The sequence below is a fragment of the Aspergillus niger genome (genome assembly GCF_000002855.4).
Source record: "Aspergillus niger supercontig An02".
Taxonomy (NCBI): domain Eukaryota; kingdom Fungi; phylum Ascomycota; class Eurotiomycetes; order Eurotiales; family Aspergillaceae; genus Aspergillus; species Aspergillus niger.
Genome location: NT_166519.1, coordinates 201257 through 217458, shown reverse-complemented (window position 1 = coordinate 217458; position 16202 = coordinate 201257). Strand labels below are relative to the sequence as shown.

Genomic DNA, 16202 nt, shown 5'->3' with positions numbered 1-16202 from the left:
GCGCGTGAGAACAGGCGGGGAACTGCACTGGGCATCTTGCGGGAAACGAACGCGATCGTGTCTAAATGCTGTTAGCGTGTAAGTGACATCAGTCAAGCCCTCTCCTTACGGTACTTTCTGAGCGATCAGTGGCAGTGAAGAACAAGTGCGCGTATCTCAGGCTGAGACCACAAGTAGAGGCAATGACAAGGCGGGAGATATGCCAGTTAGAGGGATTTCAGTAGCATCTTATACTCGAGGCATCAGTACGTTCTTCCAAGCCTGACACAAATCCTAGAAAATCTCCTACAATCGGCCGATGCCAAACCACCTGAGACGGCTCACAATGACCAGAACCCCGAGCTGTATTTGAACGGGAATCAACGCAAGGATGCCCAAAATCGGACTTATTGCAAGATTACTCGGCGAAATCGAACACGCTCTAGTCACATGGCCGACGAAATTGAGGTTTTGTTCGATTGTCGAACATCAGATTGGTGACATGAGAAAACTTCCACTGTCTATCACGCAGGATGGCAAGCCACTAAGGCTGATGAGGTGTCGCGCTGACGCGTGATCAGCTGAGCCGCTAAGCAAGACTGGAAATGCTCGGTTCTCAGTCACAGGATTGGCTATCGGAAGTCTGCGCTCTTTCCATGCTGCAATCATCATCTGCAGGATGACCTCATCCCAAGCCCGACCCACGATTCTCGATTGAATTGGTCCACCCGTTGCATCGCTAAAATGTGCCCTGGTGCGTTTCTCTATGATAATATTGGTCAAATCTTCCTGGGTATTTATTCGCGTCGTCCTGCATGACTTTGTGAATAACTGCCCGAAGTGGACTAGTCCCTTACCATCTGCAAGGCTATAAACGCTCCCAATCGCACCCAGAGATTCCTCCTGTCCGCTGAAATCATCACCCTTATCCTCTCCCTCTTTTATACTTCTTCCCGTTCCCTTAGTTGCCACCTGGTCAGTTCCTGCGTGAGTTAGCCGCTATACTCGATCGTCTTTCTTACTTCAGCTGACTCAACTCCACCACGGTCGTTTCTCACGGGGTGCCACTAATGGACAATATGCCGTTCACGGTAGGTTTCGTGTCTACACTATACGTTGTCGGGGCTGATTGTTTGTCTAAGAACCCAGAAAACGAGTACTTAGAAAACATCGACTTCTGCGCCTCCTACCCGGATTCGTGAGTGATCCTACTGACAGCGTTTTTATAGATATCCCAACCGAGTCAGCGGCAAATGGTTACAATACCAAAGGCGACGTGAATGAAAGCTTCCCAATGGCCGCAATAGAAATGTTTTGGGGGCAGTTGGATCAGCATGGCTATCTACTGTGAATGTCCGGCCCGGAAAGGCGTCCCGGTAACAGGAAAAGTCGCCAAGGACAACGAGGCTAGCGCGAGTCGGGGAGAAAGCAAAAGGGAAGCAACCCTACCTATGGGGTACCTTCGGGACAGGAATCGCCTTTCCGGGTGTCTAAATTATATCACGCGCGCGCAACAGCCTGGCAATGCAATTGCACAATCCCCACCTGTCCCGCTGCATTATGACCCGTAATGTTCAGCTATGCTTCTCCCCGCCAGGAGTCTTCTTCGATCCTCCTGATGACACTCGAATGAGGGAGCAACCAGTGGAGGATGGTTGAGAGCTGATGCTGGTTGTGAGTAGTGTTGATAATGAACTTGGTTCTGAGGTCGGGCGCGAGAGCCGCTTTAATGCCCAAGGAGCTTCTTTCGACCAGAGCACGACGCAAAATATGTATGATGGAGACCGGTCATGGGCACATTACTTGCTTGGCGCGGTGGACCCTCTTTTAAACAACCCTACCCCTCCATATCAGTTCGTTGCCCCGTCGGAAGTTGTTAATAACAACTCTTTCCTCAACTCTTCCAAAACGGTGGACCCTCTTTCAAACAACCCTACCCCTCCATATCAGTTCGTTGCCCCGTCGGAAGTTGATAATAACGACTGCCCTCCTCTCCCCGACTCGTCCTTGCCCGTCCCTGCGAGCGGCTATTTGTTTGTACCCTGTACTGATCACTTAGAGGTAGTGACTCACTAACTGACCCTACAGGAGCCCAGACTGCACTTCGGATTCCACGCTTCCTGTAAGTGGAAGAGCTCAGGGCTCTTTTCGACCACTCCTGCCAAAGCCAACGCAGTATCAGAGCCGGGGGCCAAGTCCTGCAGCGTCAACAAAGTCGTTTTGTTGCAATTTGTGTTCGAAGAGCTACGGATCTCAGAAGGGATTGAATAGGCACGAGCAGAAGAAACACGGTGCAGAGAAAAAGACCGGTGGTCGACCGCCGACTTGCTCGAGGAAACTTGACTGAGACTTGCGGAGGGAAAAAAAAAATCGGCTATTTCTTTCCGTTTGATATTGCTGGCTGCACTAGTGGTTTACCACAAAGTCTTTGTTACAGCTGTCTGTTGTTCGTCTAGAATGTCCAAAATAGACGCACGGTACTTCTCCAATACGTTGAAGAAGTCCAAAAGCTGATTCATCATACCACGCGCACTTATCTCAACCTCCGAGCTGATCTCATCAATCGTGCCAATATACATGGTGACGTCGTAATCTAGGATGGCTGTATCTAAAAGCTGAAATTTTCAGATCATGCAAACAGACGTAGTCACTTTCACTGTAGTTATGATAGCTACTCTTCTCTATGAGGAGTGACAGCTTGAATACATGTCACACGGTCTTATTTGACAACTCTAAATAGTCTGGCCAAATTCAGTAAGCTAACCATGCGGGTGTATATCGCCCCAAGCCCGTTGAGCTTAAGGAATTAGGCGACGCGCCGAAGTATTACACGGGTAGTGACCGAAGAGAAAACAGAACTGAGTACAGGCTAGATACCATATGTAATGCATTCATGTATAGGTTTATACCCACCAGACAAAGGGCGTGATGAAGGTAGTATTCAGTGTGACGCTTTGGGACACAACGAAATCCGGTCAAGCGAGAGACATAACTTCACAACATAAAACCTCAAAAGTCAGTAAAGGGCAACGATCTCACCTCTTTATCACTGGTCAGGACAAATACTGTTCTCAGGGGCTCATTCTCAACTCTGTGTGAGTTGCACGAAGCTTTTGTGCACTTCCAGTCTTCCGGGACGTCACTGAGACTGATGCGTCGTACGTGGCCGTAGTCAGGTTGCCGATAGAGGCGTAAATGACCACTGCGCCGCACAGTGTTACCATTGATAGCTTGCACGAGCGCCGTGAGAGAAACGATAAAGGAGAAAAACACTTGTGGATGAAGTGACGACCAGACGAAGAGGACAGGTATATGCGTGGAGGGCCCCCAAGGCTTCGCCGGGTCCATGGGCTCACTCAAGTGCAGGAACTTGGTCAACTGAACGTTGAATAGGTTGACCATATGACCTACCACAGCGGTTAGGCCACTCATGGACATACTATTGGGGATGCGGATAACGTTGACGGAGACGTGTGGGTACAATCGACAAGACAGTCCTGGGAGATCACTGCATCGGGGGCTTGAGACATGGCCGCTCACCCGGCGGACAATGTGCTCATCCTCAGCGACCAGCTCCATGTAGATGGCGATATATTGAAAGGGCTGAGAAGGTTCCCATTAGTACCGCTACCTTAGGCGGGCGACACTTCCCATTCCTATTCCTACCATGAATTTCGGGTGCTAGTTCCGCGGTGGAATGACGGGCAGCGAAATCCAGCTACTATCCCTGCCGACCTCTACATGGTTTAGGCCGGAAAACTTGCTTGGGGCGCGATCCTCTGGATGCTGATGCGAAAACAAGCCCACACCCTGCGTGTCGTGACCCGCAATTTCAAGCACGAGTGATTCTCCGGCTTCCAGCACGGTGTTAGTCGGCCACATCTCCACGTCAACCGGATACTTGTTATTCTCAACCACCGGCAGCACATCAGCACGGGAGTAACTGCGGTATGGCAGGTAATGGCGGTGCAGAGGATGTGTCTCATCCACTTTGCGGTGCGAAACACGCAGCCAACCCTTGACAACGGGAACCGGATCGCCGACGGTCCCTGTATGGAACACTTCGTTCCCGTCCTTATCCAGCTTGCGCAGGGTGACGAAAATGTCTATATCAGAAGGGGGTGCATCATTAGGAGTGAGTCGGGATGCGGAAATGGTCAAGTGTACAACGATATGTCCCGTTATTTCGAGGCAGGAGCTGGACTTGTATTGGAATTGGATAGGGTCCCTATGTTGGACGGAAATCAGATCACAATAAGGGAGTGATGTGTCAAGAGAGGAGTGGCTTACCCCTGGAGCGCATCGTAGGAACAGGTGCCTGTTGTCTCAGCGGGTATGGTAGACAGAGTACGCTTGGGTGTAAGGAAAAACTTGGTATACTGGGTGTCGGGAATAGGCCAGTCTGCCTCGGGGCGACCCGGCTGATCCAATTCGTTTCTGGGATCGCAATCCTTGTTCCGCAGAGTGAGATAGACCCGGGGCTGGTTCGTTTTCCAACCCGCATGGTCGTCATCTCTCAAAAAGCAATCCAGGAATGACTGTTGTAGCTCCGCCGATTGTTCCCAGTAGAAGGGTAAATCATGTCGGCCGACAACGAAGCGCAGAAACTTGTACCGAGAAGACGCTCGCGTCCATCCGACCACATTGCCACGCAGGTGCAGCAAGATACCACCCTAGCCCTCACGTCAGTACACGCGCGGGATTCATAGCAGGCCTCGTTGATGACTTACCCAGTTGGCTACGCTGAGAAGAGGGACTTCGACATCCTCAACGGCAAACACTCGAGATTTGTTGTAATCGTCGTCCGCGAACGGATACCGGACGGTGTTGACGGTCAAGCCAGCCAGGTTTTGGGCCCGGCTCTCCGAATCCAGGTCCCCTTCGAGGGTCGGGTCACCCCAGCGACCGGGGGTGCCATATTGATTGGGTAGTACTTGGCGAGACCACCAAATCTCTGTACGGCGCCCCAAACAGCCGGTGCAGTCAATATCGCGAAATGTTGGGGCATATCAGGGGGGAGGTTGACCAACCCATGAATTGGTCTGCGAGGATGCCACCATGACGAACAGCCTCTCGGTTATAGTCACTGAAGCCCTCCCAGGGAATAATCGCGGCCAGCCCCTTGGGTCTGCGGGCTGCCACACTCCACTGCGTTGCGGCATAGTAGCTGACCCCAAGCAAGCCGACCTTGCCGGTTGACCATTCCTGCTGGGCAGCCCACTCGATCACATCAAAAAATGTCTCGCTGGTCGCACGGGACAGGACATCCAATTGTCCGGGACTCTGCCCAGTTCCTGTCTCGTCCACTCTCACGACGATGTATCCCCGCTGGGTCCAAAACCCTGGGTCGGGGGTTTCCCATGCTGAATGGGCGGATTTGTGCTGCGGGTTCACCTCGTCGAAGCTACTCCGATTAAAGACGGAATACGGCACGTCTTTTCCATCTAGGACCATGTTAATGGTGCATTGGATCACTTGCTAGCAGGATACAAACAGGGACCGTAGGTTGCGATCACCGGGTAGGTTTGCGAGCCAAATGGGGTGGCGTCTTTGGGCAGATAGACGTTGCCGCGGACGACTCCTTTGCCAGAGCTTTTCAAAGGAATGTCGACATTCTTCATGAAGACATAGGGGTATGTCTCACGGTCGGTCTGTAGAAATTTGTTGAGAGCCATCTCTGAACGATATAGTTTTTGTGCTCAATAGATGGGCGATGATGAGATGGAGCGTGGCAAGAAGCAAACCCTACCATCCGACTTGAAGAACGAATCCCCGCATATATAGTAGATGAAATAAAACCGACCGTGGGAAGGCGGGGGAGGTAACTAGCCTCGGTTATGTCCATTCCCTCCTGCGTCCGACCTTGCGTCCAATTCAGAGCGAAGGGCACTATCTCTTCCCTTGAAAGAGACGCAAATTTACATTGCATGCTCCGTCAGGCGGAAAGTCCATATCCGTTGAGACCGGCTCCGACAACTCGTGTCAATGCGTTGGCGCGAATGACAACACAATTCCGAGATACTAGCTATGTAGGTATTATATAGTCCGTGATAGGGAAATATAGTCCTGAATACTACTACCAATAAGTTCACTTCAACTTCATAGAATATATACTAAATAATACGAAGTAATACAGCACTGTACATACAAGAAGAATATTATCTTAACATATGATCCATACAAAATCAGATAAGTGATCCAGATACAAACAGACCTGTAATAGGATAATACAGTAATTGATTTCTGAAGTAATGTTCAAATTAGTATCAGGCTTTATCTCTAATTTCTAATAAATTATTAGTATCCAAAAGCAAAAAAAAAAAACTCTAATAAGCCCAATATGCTGCGCATCTCAAATGAGGTCGAATCTCTGTGTCGCAGAATTATTGGACGCCCTATAACAACTACGGGGTTCGGGGCTTACAGCTCGGCGTTCGGGAGCGGAAATCTAAACATAGTTTGAGCGGCTAACACGGACGTCGGAGTACCAGATGGCCGATGATTTGAAAGGGTTGGTTTTGGACCGAAGTTATGACGCCGAAACTCCTGGCTCGCTTGGAAAGAAAATTCGGGGTCCGGCATGGGCACTCCGTGCTATCTTTCTCACGTGTCGCTTGCAAATCCCCTAACAGCTTGTGATATTGGTTGTTATGATCTTTAATCTTGCTGCAGGCAGAATCTGGACGTGATCAATGAATGAAGTAGTCCGTTCCTAGTCAGCATTGTTTCTCCTTTCCTTGGTCAAACTTTCCCTCCTTATCCCTCTTTTGTCTTCTTGTGTGAGTATATTGTAAAATAGAGCGATGTTTATCTGGAGAGCTTTGGTTATCGATAGCCAGTGTCAATGTGGAGTGACAGCGGCAAAAAGTTGTGGGGAAAAGCGGTGAGGGCGTTAGCCTTGATTTATTTAGATGACGAGAAACATTGATAGTACATTCATGCGCATTGATTGGTTGGCGAGTTGGTAATTGCCTGCTAGAAGTAGATCATAAAGGTCGTTATAAGCAACACATACTGTGAGGGGTTAAGCATTGACCTTGAACTCTTTGCAAATGTGCAGTTTGCACTCTGTATACAGTCAAAGATCTGCCGTTAGTCACATAGAAGACTAAAAATACCACTCCATTATCATGCAATATTAGTTACAACTTTAGTGACCAAACTAGATCCATTACGGACTAGTTAGCTTCATTAACCTCCAGCTTACACCGACATCCATCTCTCTTCATCCCCGCCACATTCAACTAACCACTACTAATCAATCCATCTAAACAACCACCCGCAACCCGCAAACCACAACCAACAATGACTCACTCCACCACCACCATATCATCCCTCCTCAACTCATCCCCCGTAGACCTCACCCCCTACGAAGACCTTTACAAATACTTCCACGCGCACCCCGAACTCTCCCGCCAAGAGAAACACACCTCCGAAAAACTCGCCGCGCATCTCACCCAACTCGGCGTCTTCGACATCCACACCCACATCGGCGGCTACGGTCTCGCCGGCGTCTTCCGCAATGTCACCGACGAGGACAAACCCCACCAAACCGTCCTGCTCCGCGCAGACATGGACGCCCTCCCGGTCAAGGAACTAACCAACCTCCCCTACGCCAGTACCATCACCATGCACGACACAGAGGGCAATGACCGCCCCGTCATGCACGCCTGCGGTCACGACATGCACATCACCTGTCTTCTCGCGGCGGCCGAAACCCTCGTCAAGCTGCGCGACGCCTGGAGCGGGACGCTCATCGTGCTATTCCAGCCCGACGAAGAGCGCGGAGGTGGCGCGCAAGCCATGGTCGACGATGGGCTTTACTCGCGCATCCCCGTGCCGGATGTGGTGCTCGGCCAGCATGTCATGCGCATGCGGGCCGGGAGTGTCGCGTCTCGCGTGGGTGCCATTATGGCCGCGGCAGATAGTATGAAGATCACGGTGTTTGGACGGGGCGGGCATGGCTCGCAGCCGCATCAGACTGTTGATCCGGTGTTGCTTGCGGCGCATATTGTGGTAAGATTGCAGAGCATCGTGAGCAGGGAGATTAATCCGTCGGATTTGGCGGTCCTCACGGTGGGGAGTTTGCAGGCGGGTCAGACGGAGAATATCATTGCGGATCGGGCAGAGATTGGCGTGGATTTTAGGTCTGTGAGGTTGGAGGTTAGAGAGCAGATTATTGCGGGGATTAAAAGGATTGTCCAGGCCGAGTGTGCAGCTAGTGGGTCGCCTGCGCCGCCGGTTTTTACGCCGACGAGGAGGTTTCCGCCGACGGTGAATGATGGGGTTGTGGCGAGGAGGGTTGCGGAGACGTTTGGGGAGCATTTTGAGGATTTCGATCCTGATGTGCCGAGGACTAATATCGCCGAGGACTTTAGTACCCTCGCTACTTGTCGGGATATTCCAAGTTGCTTTTGGCTTCTTGGAGGTGTGGATCAGGAGGTTTGGGATAGGGCCGCGGCGGAAGGGAAGATTGAGGAGATTCCGGGCAATCATTCGGCGCTTTTTGCGCCGGTGGTGCAGCCGACATTGAGGACGGGGGTAGATGCGTTGTGTTTGGCTGCGCTGACATTTCTGAGGAAGTGACCTGTTTGCATTAGAGTAATATGGTAGGATATAGCTTCTGATAGTAGATATTATAATATGCTTCGCTTCACTAACACACTATCCCGTTCCAAGACCTCAAATCACCATGGCAGCTTTACAAGTCCTCAAAAAACCTATTAACCGTCTCCCCCAACTGCTTTGATCTCTCCCGGATGCGGCTCTCATCCATGACGCCCTCTTCGCTAACAAACGCATCAACCATATACAACGGCACCCATTCGAAGTATATGTTCTTCACCTCGACAGTCGACGACCCCTCTGCATCAGCTCCTTTCATGCCATCTTCTAGCACTCTGACTGCCTTGACGCCATCGTTGCGCCAGGCACTGATGACCTCCATCGGATCGTTGTCTTCGTGGTGGTCATCGTCGATCATACTCCCAACACAATTGATCTTTTCGAGGTCGCTGAGGACAGCGATTTGCGCATTAGGGCTGACGTGCTTTGTGCAAAGCACGGCTGGCAATGACCCCGTCTTGTTGCTCACCCCCTTCGTGCCGGATATGCGGTCTGCACCGAGAAGTAACAGATCCACGTCGGCTGCGGCCAATGCAGCAGATGCGTCTGTGTATATTTTCACTTTCAGTTCCTTACCGGGGGTTTCGAGGAATCGTGACTTGAAGTTGCTAAGAATGGATGAGCCGATACTTGTGCCTTCGAATAGTGGTCTCGACTCGAGGATACGGAGTTCCAGCTTTCGGATATCCAGCGACGCATAAGCTTCCAATATACTGTCCCGGATAGTTGAGCTAGCCGAAACAGTCAAAATAGTGAGCTTATCCAAAGTTTCCCCGTGATGCAGAAACTTAAATCGGATGTAATTCGCAAACGCATCCTTCACTTGCGTTTGACGACTCTTCCGAGACTTGATATGGTGATCGAGCACATTCAGGACCCGTTCCCACTTGTGCTGCGAGTTTGTCTTCTCGTCGCCGAGTATGTCCTTTATCTCGTCTAGAACGGCAATCAGGGCATTCATCGTCGCCGCGCCCATGCTTTCTCGGCCATTCTTGATAACATGCCACGCTGCCATGCGAACTGTCTTCCACCACTCCTCACTATTGATCTCGTCTTGCGTCTGGACGATGAAATCCCGGAAGGCCACTAGCGCGATGGCAGTCAATTCCTGTGCTCCACTCTCATGGTCGCTCCGTAGACGCTCTAGACCGAGTGAAAGTGCCTTTGCTGCGCGCTCATTCAATTCTCCTTCAAACCAGACTCGTCGCAGAGAGTCTTTTAGACGCGGTACAATTTCCAATTCTTCCCTGTCTAATACCGATTGCGGATCGTACCATTCCCACCCCTCGTGTTCCCAGTCTATCTTAATACCGCTTTCACCCTTTCCTCCTTCCGACGTGTCTTTGAGCTTGAATGCGAACGGATGGACGGTCCATTCGCGATTAACAGATTGATCTTCAAAGGTAAACGGCTTCCCTGTGCGCCAGTGTGTGAGCGAAGATTCGTCCAGGGAGGTTTCCTCCGCTAGTTCGCGCCAGGCTGCTTCGAGGGGTGAATTGTCGCTGCGACTTATGCTGCCGGATATAGGAGCGAGATGATGGCTGCGTCACAACAATCAGTGGGAAGTCTACAGCAATCAAAGAGTGCGGGGTAAACCAACCTGTACGTTCGCACCTTATCGCTGCGCTTGAACAGCGCAACGACAGGTTTCTCAGAATGGCCCTTGGGAAAGTGGAAGATAAATGAAGAAACGACAGCGCGCTTCTCAAGTTGCGACTCGTGAGGTTGTTCCTTGTGCGACATTGTGAAAGTGGCGGGTAAACTACGCCTGGTGAAACTTCTATGTACGATGCGGCATGTACAGAGAGAGAAGGAACAAGCCTTTCGGCTGATCAGCATACGCGTGGGGCGGGACCACCGTTTCTTGACAAAAAAAGAATGAATAGAAGACGGCGATAGTCGGGGTATATAAAAGATGGGACAAACAGTCTCAGAGCGTCAGCTGATCGGGTAACTGCCGAAAGAAATGAGGGGATTCATTCGGTCATGGTCACATCACGCTATCGCTGCGTCCATGACAGACAATCAATCTTACGATGATTATCGAGGGCTGATATAGCTTGTGCCATGGCCATTAGCTTGCTCTCATGTGCTTTTCCATTATTATCTCGTATTTTTGATAAGAAATTAAATGAATTTGCCCAATTGCCAGAGATAAAATGTCCGCGCCGATCATGAGTGTCTTTCTGCGACGGGGCAGTCCTGCCGTGACGTCAACATTCGTCAGGCGCATCGCTCTATACAACAATCCCAGAATTCTCAATTATAACCTCAACAATGATTTTTACTCAATTACTGCACATAACATACCAAGAAGAATCGCTCTATATCATCAAACCCATCGATACTTGACCAAGATGCAATCCTACCCTGGTTCCTGCTTCTGTCACAAAATCACCTATAACCTCAACCTCTCGTCTCCCGACGATGCCCGCACGTCCCTCTGCCATTGCAGCAGCTGCAAGGTTAGCCAGATAGCTCCACGGTTCTGATCTACGATCTACACCTAAACTTTGTCCACAAGGTGTTCAATTGACTAACACCTTTCGGGGTTATAGAAAGCTTTCGGAACAAACTACGGTCTAACCGCCAAGGTCCCCAAAGATGCCCTTCAGATCACATCCGGTAAGCTTAAGGAATACGTGGGTGATAATGGGTCCGGAAGTATAATACATCGGGAATTTTGTGGGGATTGTGGGAGCTATATTTGCGAGTATGGGGTATGTTCTTTCGCTCTAGGGGACTCGTTTGTGGGAGTGGCATGAGTGCTCTGCTAATGGGTGTTGGACAGGATGCTGTCAAGAATGATTTCCGGTATATTTGTGTAGGGACATTGGATGATCCGGAAGTGTTGCCGCCGAAGGGAGAGTTTTTCTGTCAGAGTAGGGTTCGTTGGATGCCGGAGATTCCGGGTGAGTGTCTGGTCTGTCTTGTCTTCATGGTGCGCAATAACTAATTTGGTTCGTAGATGTTTTTCACAAAAGCAAGATCAAGGAGTAAAGAGTCCGCTCCGATCATCGCCCGAATCTAGCTTCCTTTCAGTGTGAAGATGTCCCATTATGAGCGCTTTGTATTGTAGATGTGTACACGAAATGGTGTCTATGTCAATTCCACACTCTTAACCACCATATCAGGCCGTATCAGTTTCCCCTGGATATGCAGCGCATTCAGATAGTCATTGCTGTCGACACGACGAAAACCATCTTCCAGCGTCTTCTCAATCCCCGCACTAACATGACGTCGAGCGACTCTTCCCCTAGCTTCCTGCAAGTCTGCATCGACAAATATGCGATAGTCGACTAGTTGCGAGACATCACGCCAGTGTTCTTCGTTTAACAGGAGATAGTTGCCTTCGATAATGATAATCGAGGCATCGCTTGTAACAACCATGCCATTCTCAATGGGGTCTTTCGCCTCATGATCAAATGACGGCGCATATATTACAGTAGCGTCAGACGATGAGCCTCCGTCTGAGGGAAACGGGGTAGAATCCGCCCACTGTCGTAGCTGTTGAACAAACGTAACGAAACGAACTGCATCAAATGTCCACGGCGCACCGCGCCGAATATATGCCTCTTCCCGATTAGGGAGTGTGTCCAATGCCGCCCGCGACAAATGGAAGCCGTCCATGGAAATGAGGGCTATTTTGTTTGGTTGTGACTCGGCTCGGAGTTGTTGAGCGACGGCTGAGGCTGTGGTTGTCTTGCCAGAGCCTGGTATTCCAGCTATGGCAACGAGAAGCCGCTTCTTGTCATTCTTGCGAGCTTCTTGTTGAATTGCTTCTGCAATTCGAATGTATTCTGCTTCCATCTGTTCTCATTCACGTTGATCAGCTTGATGGACAAACGAACGGTAAGCGGGATTGTCTAAGCAGGGCAACTAACCTTGAAACACACCTTGTGCGTCTTTGTTATGAATGAAGAAGTCAGATCCAAAGTCTAGTTTGCGCTTTCGTAGAGAATCCATCTCTAAATAGGTGCTACCTTGTGGCGGGGGAATCGGCTGACAGTGCTCCGACGACTGCTAGCAATGGCACACGTTGGAAACAAGTATCCGAGGTAAGTAAATCAACGATTCGCGGGGAACGACTAATTTAATTCCGATCAGTGAAATCTTAAGCTTGGACGGTCTTTTGTTTGATTGTGAAACAGTCGCTTTGGTCCACGTTGGATATCCGCCATAGGGAACGGTGGCGAATCGTCCATGTCCTCACCATGCTACTGTTCGTCCGGATCCAGCATATGGGAATGTACGGTATGTGATCAGTCATTTGGCCCCGAATGTCACTTCCACGAGCAACCTTATGCCAGTCATTCCCCCGCATGTGGGGTGACTGGGCGATAGAGCTATCTAAGGCACATGCCTATCTTATCGGCCGGAAAATAAACTATCGCGATGATAGAGAGAAGAGCTCCGTCAAATGTTCCACCAAAGTATCTCCATTCACTCATGATTCATTCTAGTCAATTTGCCAATAGACGTGGCGGTGAATTTACTAATTCAACGTGGCGGGAACGCGACTTGGTTGACCGCTTCGGTGGTTTTTGCAGAGGTGCCACATAGAAGCACAGTATCTGCTGATCCAAACAATGCGAGCAGCGCGGTCTCTGCTGGTCGCAAACAACACCCCATGTCTGGCACGCCTTGCAAGGATAACTATGCTCGTTTTCGGAGGACCGTTCCCGCAGTCCTGTATCGCATTCTCCAGTGGCAGACAAACCATCTCTTGCTGTGCCAGCACAACCGTTCGTCTTTGTGGAGGCACCGTTTGTCGCTCTGGGGTGATTCGCGGGATCCGCAAGGGCATCGTGGGTCCCAGACCCGGCGATCATCCACACCGACCAAAACCATTGCGAAAAGCGCTTCAGAATGCATTCTCCCCCCATATGGCTTTTCCTGGTAAGCTCGTAGCTCACCGAACTTTCAGCCGGCTGTGCCATTGTGTTTGACAAGGTGTCTGATAGTATCGTATCTTCGTACCACTGGTCGACTGGCAAATATGGTCGGGCGGGGTGCTGATCAGAACTAGAAAATCATTAGCGTCTTTATCCGATTTGATCATTGACGATGCCATTTGCAAACGCATACCTGAGACTGCCCTTATGGTACCGAGGAAGTAGACGTTTATAGTCACTGTCGAAGTGCTTGAAACATTCCCTGTCGATCGAGAAGAGGTCTCTTCTCTTCAAGCGGAGGGAGATCGCTGCGGTACTGCAAGAGAAGCGTACCCGCGCGACCTGCTAGCGACGAAATCTTTCCATAGGTTGATGTCGTGAGACAAGAAGAACAGGAAGCGGGATTCCAGCTTCTGAAGAAGAATCCGCGTCTAACGAAGAAAGAAAGACAACAACACGAAGGGGAGAAAGGATCCGAGCACCGTTATAAGAAAAACCCCGCGCCATCGGAATGCCAACACACGGTCCTCCAGGACACGGGGCCCAGACTTGGAGTGACTTGGAGCGACCCCTGTCACCGGGTCCGCGACACCCAAATCGCATGGATCGACATTACGTCACATGAGTGGTGCCACGGTTCGTGGCTCTGATATGTGCAGTTCCCACTTAGCCATGAAGGCATCCTGGTCATGGCGCTATAATAAGTCTCGGCTATAAGGGAAAATCCTGGCATGGCGCTTGCTTGATAGATTAGTCCGCGCTCTGGATACACGATCGGAGTCCGAGTCAAGTTGATATTCAACGTCCACGTAAGTGTCGGAAGATAAGCAGAGAGAACGGTCGCGATTCGTCGCCTGACAAGGTCGGTGATTTATTGGATTCTGTGTCATCCAGGTACCTCCTCTGAGTCAAGCGACTGACCGTCTGACATCCGCAGGGACAGCTGGGCTGATCTACTTCCCTTGCAGCCAGCTAGTCCGATTTCATCCTAGTCGTCCGGCCCCAAGATAACCATATGTCGAAGAGCAAACGCCTTGTTGGAGCTTGTTAAATCTGCAGCCTTATTCGTTTCGCATAAGATTTGTATGGCATGCAGGAAAGTAGGGGAGCCAGATTCTGATCCGTGCCTGCTTCGTGTCGCTTTCCGTTCTAGGCCTCAGACCGCCCAGTAAATAGTGGTATCCGGACCGATGCCTAATGCAGCCTGCTACAACACATCACGGCCATACGTGTCACCGCATACTCATAAAAGGCCATTTCCCGTTCATATGAAATTCGTTGGATTGTCATGATCTGAAGCCACTTTGTAGTACTCCTAGTTTGTCTCAATCAATTCAATAAATCTTCGAGCAAGCGACAGTCGCTGATCAATATCGACCTGATTATACCCAGAAATGATGGTCTCGCTAGTTATCAAGTATTGCTCGCGAAATACATCCCACAGCTCTCTCTGCGGTCGGGGATAGAAGGGATCATTGCGCCAAAAAGCAGTAACAGCCTGCTGGACCCCATCATCGCTCATGGGCATAGGCTGACATAAATCGAAGTCCAGCATCCACATAGTATGCTGACCGAGGACATCGGTGATTAGGTCGGTGTTGGGTTGTTGTTCATCGAAAGGGAGAGGAGCCAGGACAAATTCAATATCATTTCCGTCCATCTCGCCGAGCCAGTGTAGAGTTGCTAATGCTTCACCCATCATTCGCGCATATTTCTGCATGTTTTCGATCGAGATACCAATGTCTTCCATCTGGTCTTCATGTATGGGTAGTTTCGCAGTGAGAAAGTCGCAGATCTCGAGGGTCTGCTGATTCCGGTCCTCTGCGTCCGTCGCCTACCCAGATACGGCCGTATCAGACAGTCTCTATTGGCTGCGGTTGTCAGTATCTCCATTTGTATCTTTGGATTGAAGTATTTGTTGACAATGAGCTCTCTAGTCTGCTCAGGAAATGGGGGGATGCGGTCTGAGACGATGGCATTGCAGGGTGAGTGTTGCGATGGAAAGAGAGGAAGATTTTCCGACCACCACCGATCGCTTGGGGGGATGAAGCGATGGCACTGTGAGACCCGAACTTGGGGAAATGCCTGGTAGTTAATGGATCTTCGACTTTTGATGTCTGTCAGTCGCGAGAGACACCGAAGAACTCGCTGGTTCATAGCATAATCATTAGCGAGGGACCTGTCTGGACCGCCATCCTCTCGCTTGATGGCTAGACCAACTTCAGCGAGGGTCCAGACTGTCCCGCAGAATCCTGCACCGATACAGTAATATTTTGATTGCATGATTGCTTGATGGTGTTACCGGGTGTGATATGGAACGGAGAAAAGGTACTGTGAGGTGAGTGTTTCTCCTTGTGGAAAGGTTTGACATCATACTTACCCCTTCTGTTTCCGCACACTACCCAAGGACTAAATCTAATGATTGAATTTAGGGGTTTAGGAACTATGTTGATATCTTGAATGGTATTTGGCAGGTGCAACCGTCTATTGTTTAGCTTGGAGGAATGTCAAGCTCAAGAATTCATATCCTTCCCATTGTTATACCAAAAAACAGAGCAGCATAATATATCAAGCCCGGGTGGTCTAGTGGTATGATTCTCGCTTAGGGATACAAACCCAAGCATATCTGCGAGAGGTCCCGCGTTCGATCCGCGGCTCGGGCCTTGAATCCTTTCTTTTTTCGTTTTTCTTTCCTCAGGAAAA

The 16202-nt window shown here is 50.2% G+C and overlaps 12 protein-coding genes and 1 non-coding gene across 13 annotated transcripts; 6 read left to right on the top strand and 7 right to left on the bottom strand.

The window, feature by feature from the left end:
• Nucleotides 1–285: 285 nt before the first annotated feature.
• On the bottom strand, nt 286–899 carry An02g01030 (hypothetical protein; the record flags this gene model as incomplete). Its single annotated transcript, XM_059746040.1, has 3 exons — nt 286–400; nt 482–768; nt 837–899. 3 exons carry the CDS (start codon nt 897–899, stop codon nt 286–288), a joined length of 465 nt encoding a protein of 154 aa, XP_059605982.1.
• A 150-nt stretch (nt 900–1049) lies between these two features.
• An02g01025 (hypothetical protein) lies at nt 1050–1181 on the top strand (the record flags this gene model as incomplete). The annotated part of the gene is made up of 2 exons (XM_059746039.1): nt 1050–1070; nt 1122–1181. 2 exons carry the CDS (start codon nt 1050–1052, stop codon nt 1179–1181), a joined length of 81 nt encoding a protein of 26 aa, XP_059605981.1.
• Nucleotides 1182–1313: 132 nt separating this feature from the next.
• On the top strand, nt 1314–1550 carry An02g01022 (hypothetical protein; the record flags this gene model as incomplete). Its single annotated transcript, XM_059746038.1, has 1 exon — nt 1314–1550. One exon carries the CDS (start codon nt 1314–1316, stop codon nt 1548–1550), a length of 237 nt encoding a protein of 78 aa, XP_059605980.1.
• Nucleotides 1551–1644: 94 nt separating this feature from the next.
• On the top strand, nt 1645–2326 carry An02g01020 (hypothetical protein; the record flags this gene model as incomplete). The annotated part of the gene is made up of 3 exons (XM_059746037.1): nt 1645–2012; nt 2068–2101; nt 2237–2326. 3 exons carry the CDS (start codon nt 1645–1647, stop codon nt 2324–2326), a joined length of 492 nt encoding a protein of 163 aa, XP_059605979.1.
• Nucleotides 2327–2393: 67 nt separating this feature from the next.
• On the bottom strand, nt 2394–3558 carry An02g01010 (hypothetical protein; the record flags this gene model as incomplete). The annotated part of the gene is made up of 2 exons (XM_059746036.1): nt 2394–2594; nt 3019–3558. 2 exons carry the CDS (start codon nt 3556–3558, stop codon nt 2394–2396), a joined length of 741 nt encoding a protein of 246 aa, XP_059605978.1.
• A 102-nt stretch (nt 3559–3660) lies between these two features.
• An02g01000 (uncharacterized protein) lies at nt 3661–5654 on the bottom strand (the record flags this gene model as incomplete). The annotated part of the gene is made up of 5 exons (XM_001399200.1): nt 3661–4207; nt 4270–4652; nt 4710–4933; nt 5010–5423; nt 5474–5654. The coding sequence occupies 5 exons, from the start codon at nt 5652–5654 to the stop codon at nt 3661–3663; spliced, it is 1749 nt and encodes a 582-aa protein (XP_001399237.1).
• Nucleotides 5655–7284: 1630 nt separating this feature from the next.
• On the top strand, nt 7285–8565 carry An02g00990 (uncharacterized protein; the record flags this gene model as incomplete). Its single annotated transcript, XM_001399199.1, has 1 exon — nt 7285–8565. One exon carries the CDS (start codon nt 7285–7287, stop codon nt 8563–8565), a length of 1281 nt encoding a protein of 426 aa, XP_001399236.1.
• Nucleotides 8566–8680: 115 nt separating this feature from the next.
• Nucleotides 8681–10347, bottom strand: An02g00980 (uncharacterized protein; the record flags this gene model as incomplete). The annotated part of the gene is made up of 2 exons (XM_001399198.3): nt 8681–10145; nt 10205–10347. The coding sequence occupies 2 exons, from the start codon at nt 10345–10347 to the stop codon at nt 8681–8683; spliced, it is 1608 nt and encodes a 535-aa protein (XP_001399235.3).
• Nucleotides 10348–10961: 614 nt separating this feature from the next.
• On the top strand, nt 10962–11560 carry An02g00970 (uncharacterized protein; the record flags this gene model as incomplete). Its single annotated transcript, XM_001399197.3, has 3 exons — nt 10962–11069; nt 11163–11324; nt 11396–11560. The coding sequence occupies 3 exons, from the start codon at nt 10962–10964 to the stop codon at nt 11558–11560; spliced, it is 435 nt and encodes a 144-aa protein (XP_001399234.3).
• A 143-nt stretch (nt 11561–11703) lies between these two features.
• Nucleotides 11704–12414, bottom strand: An02g00960 (uncharacterized protein; the record flags this gene model as incomplete). Its single annotated transcript, XM_001399196.1, has 1 exon — nt 11704–12414. One exon carries the CDS (start codon nt 12412–12414, stop codon nt 11704–11706), a length of 711 nt encoding a protein of 236 aa, XP_001399233.1.
• Nucleotides 12415–13067: 653 nt separating this feature from the next.
• Nucleotides 13068–14232, bottom strand: An02g00957 (uncharacterized protein; the record flags this gene model as incomplete). The annotated part of the gene is made up of 3 exons (XM_059746034.1): nt 13068–13629; nt 13693–13844; nt 14092–14232. 3 exons carry the CDS (start codon nt 14230–14232, stop codon nt 13068–13070), a joined length of 855 nt encoding a protein of 284 aa, XP_059605977.1.
• A 582-nt stretch (nt 14233–14814) lies between these two features.
• Nucleotides 14815–15782, bottom strand: An02g00950 (uncharacterized protein; the record flags this gene model as incomplete). Its single annotated transcript, XM_059746033.1, has 2 exons — nt 14815–15254; nt 15338–15782. The coding sequence occupies 2 exons, from the start codon at nt 15780–15782 to the stop codon at nt 14815–14817; spliced, it is 885 nt and encodes a 294-aa protein (XP_059605976.1).
• Nucleotides 15783–16071: 289 nt separating this feature from the next.
• On the top strand, nt 16072–16162 carry tRNA-Pro (AGG). Its single transcript has one exon. It is a non-coding gene; the product is annotated as a tRNA-Pro (tRNA).
• The last annotated feature ends 40 nt before the right edge of the window (nt 16163–16202 follow it).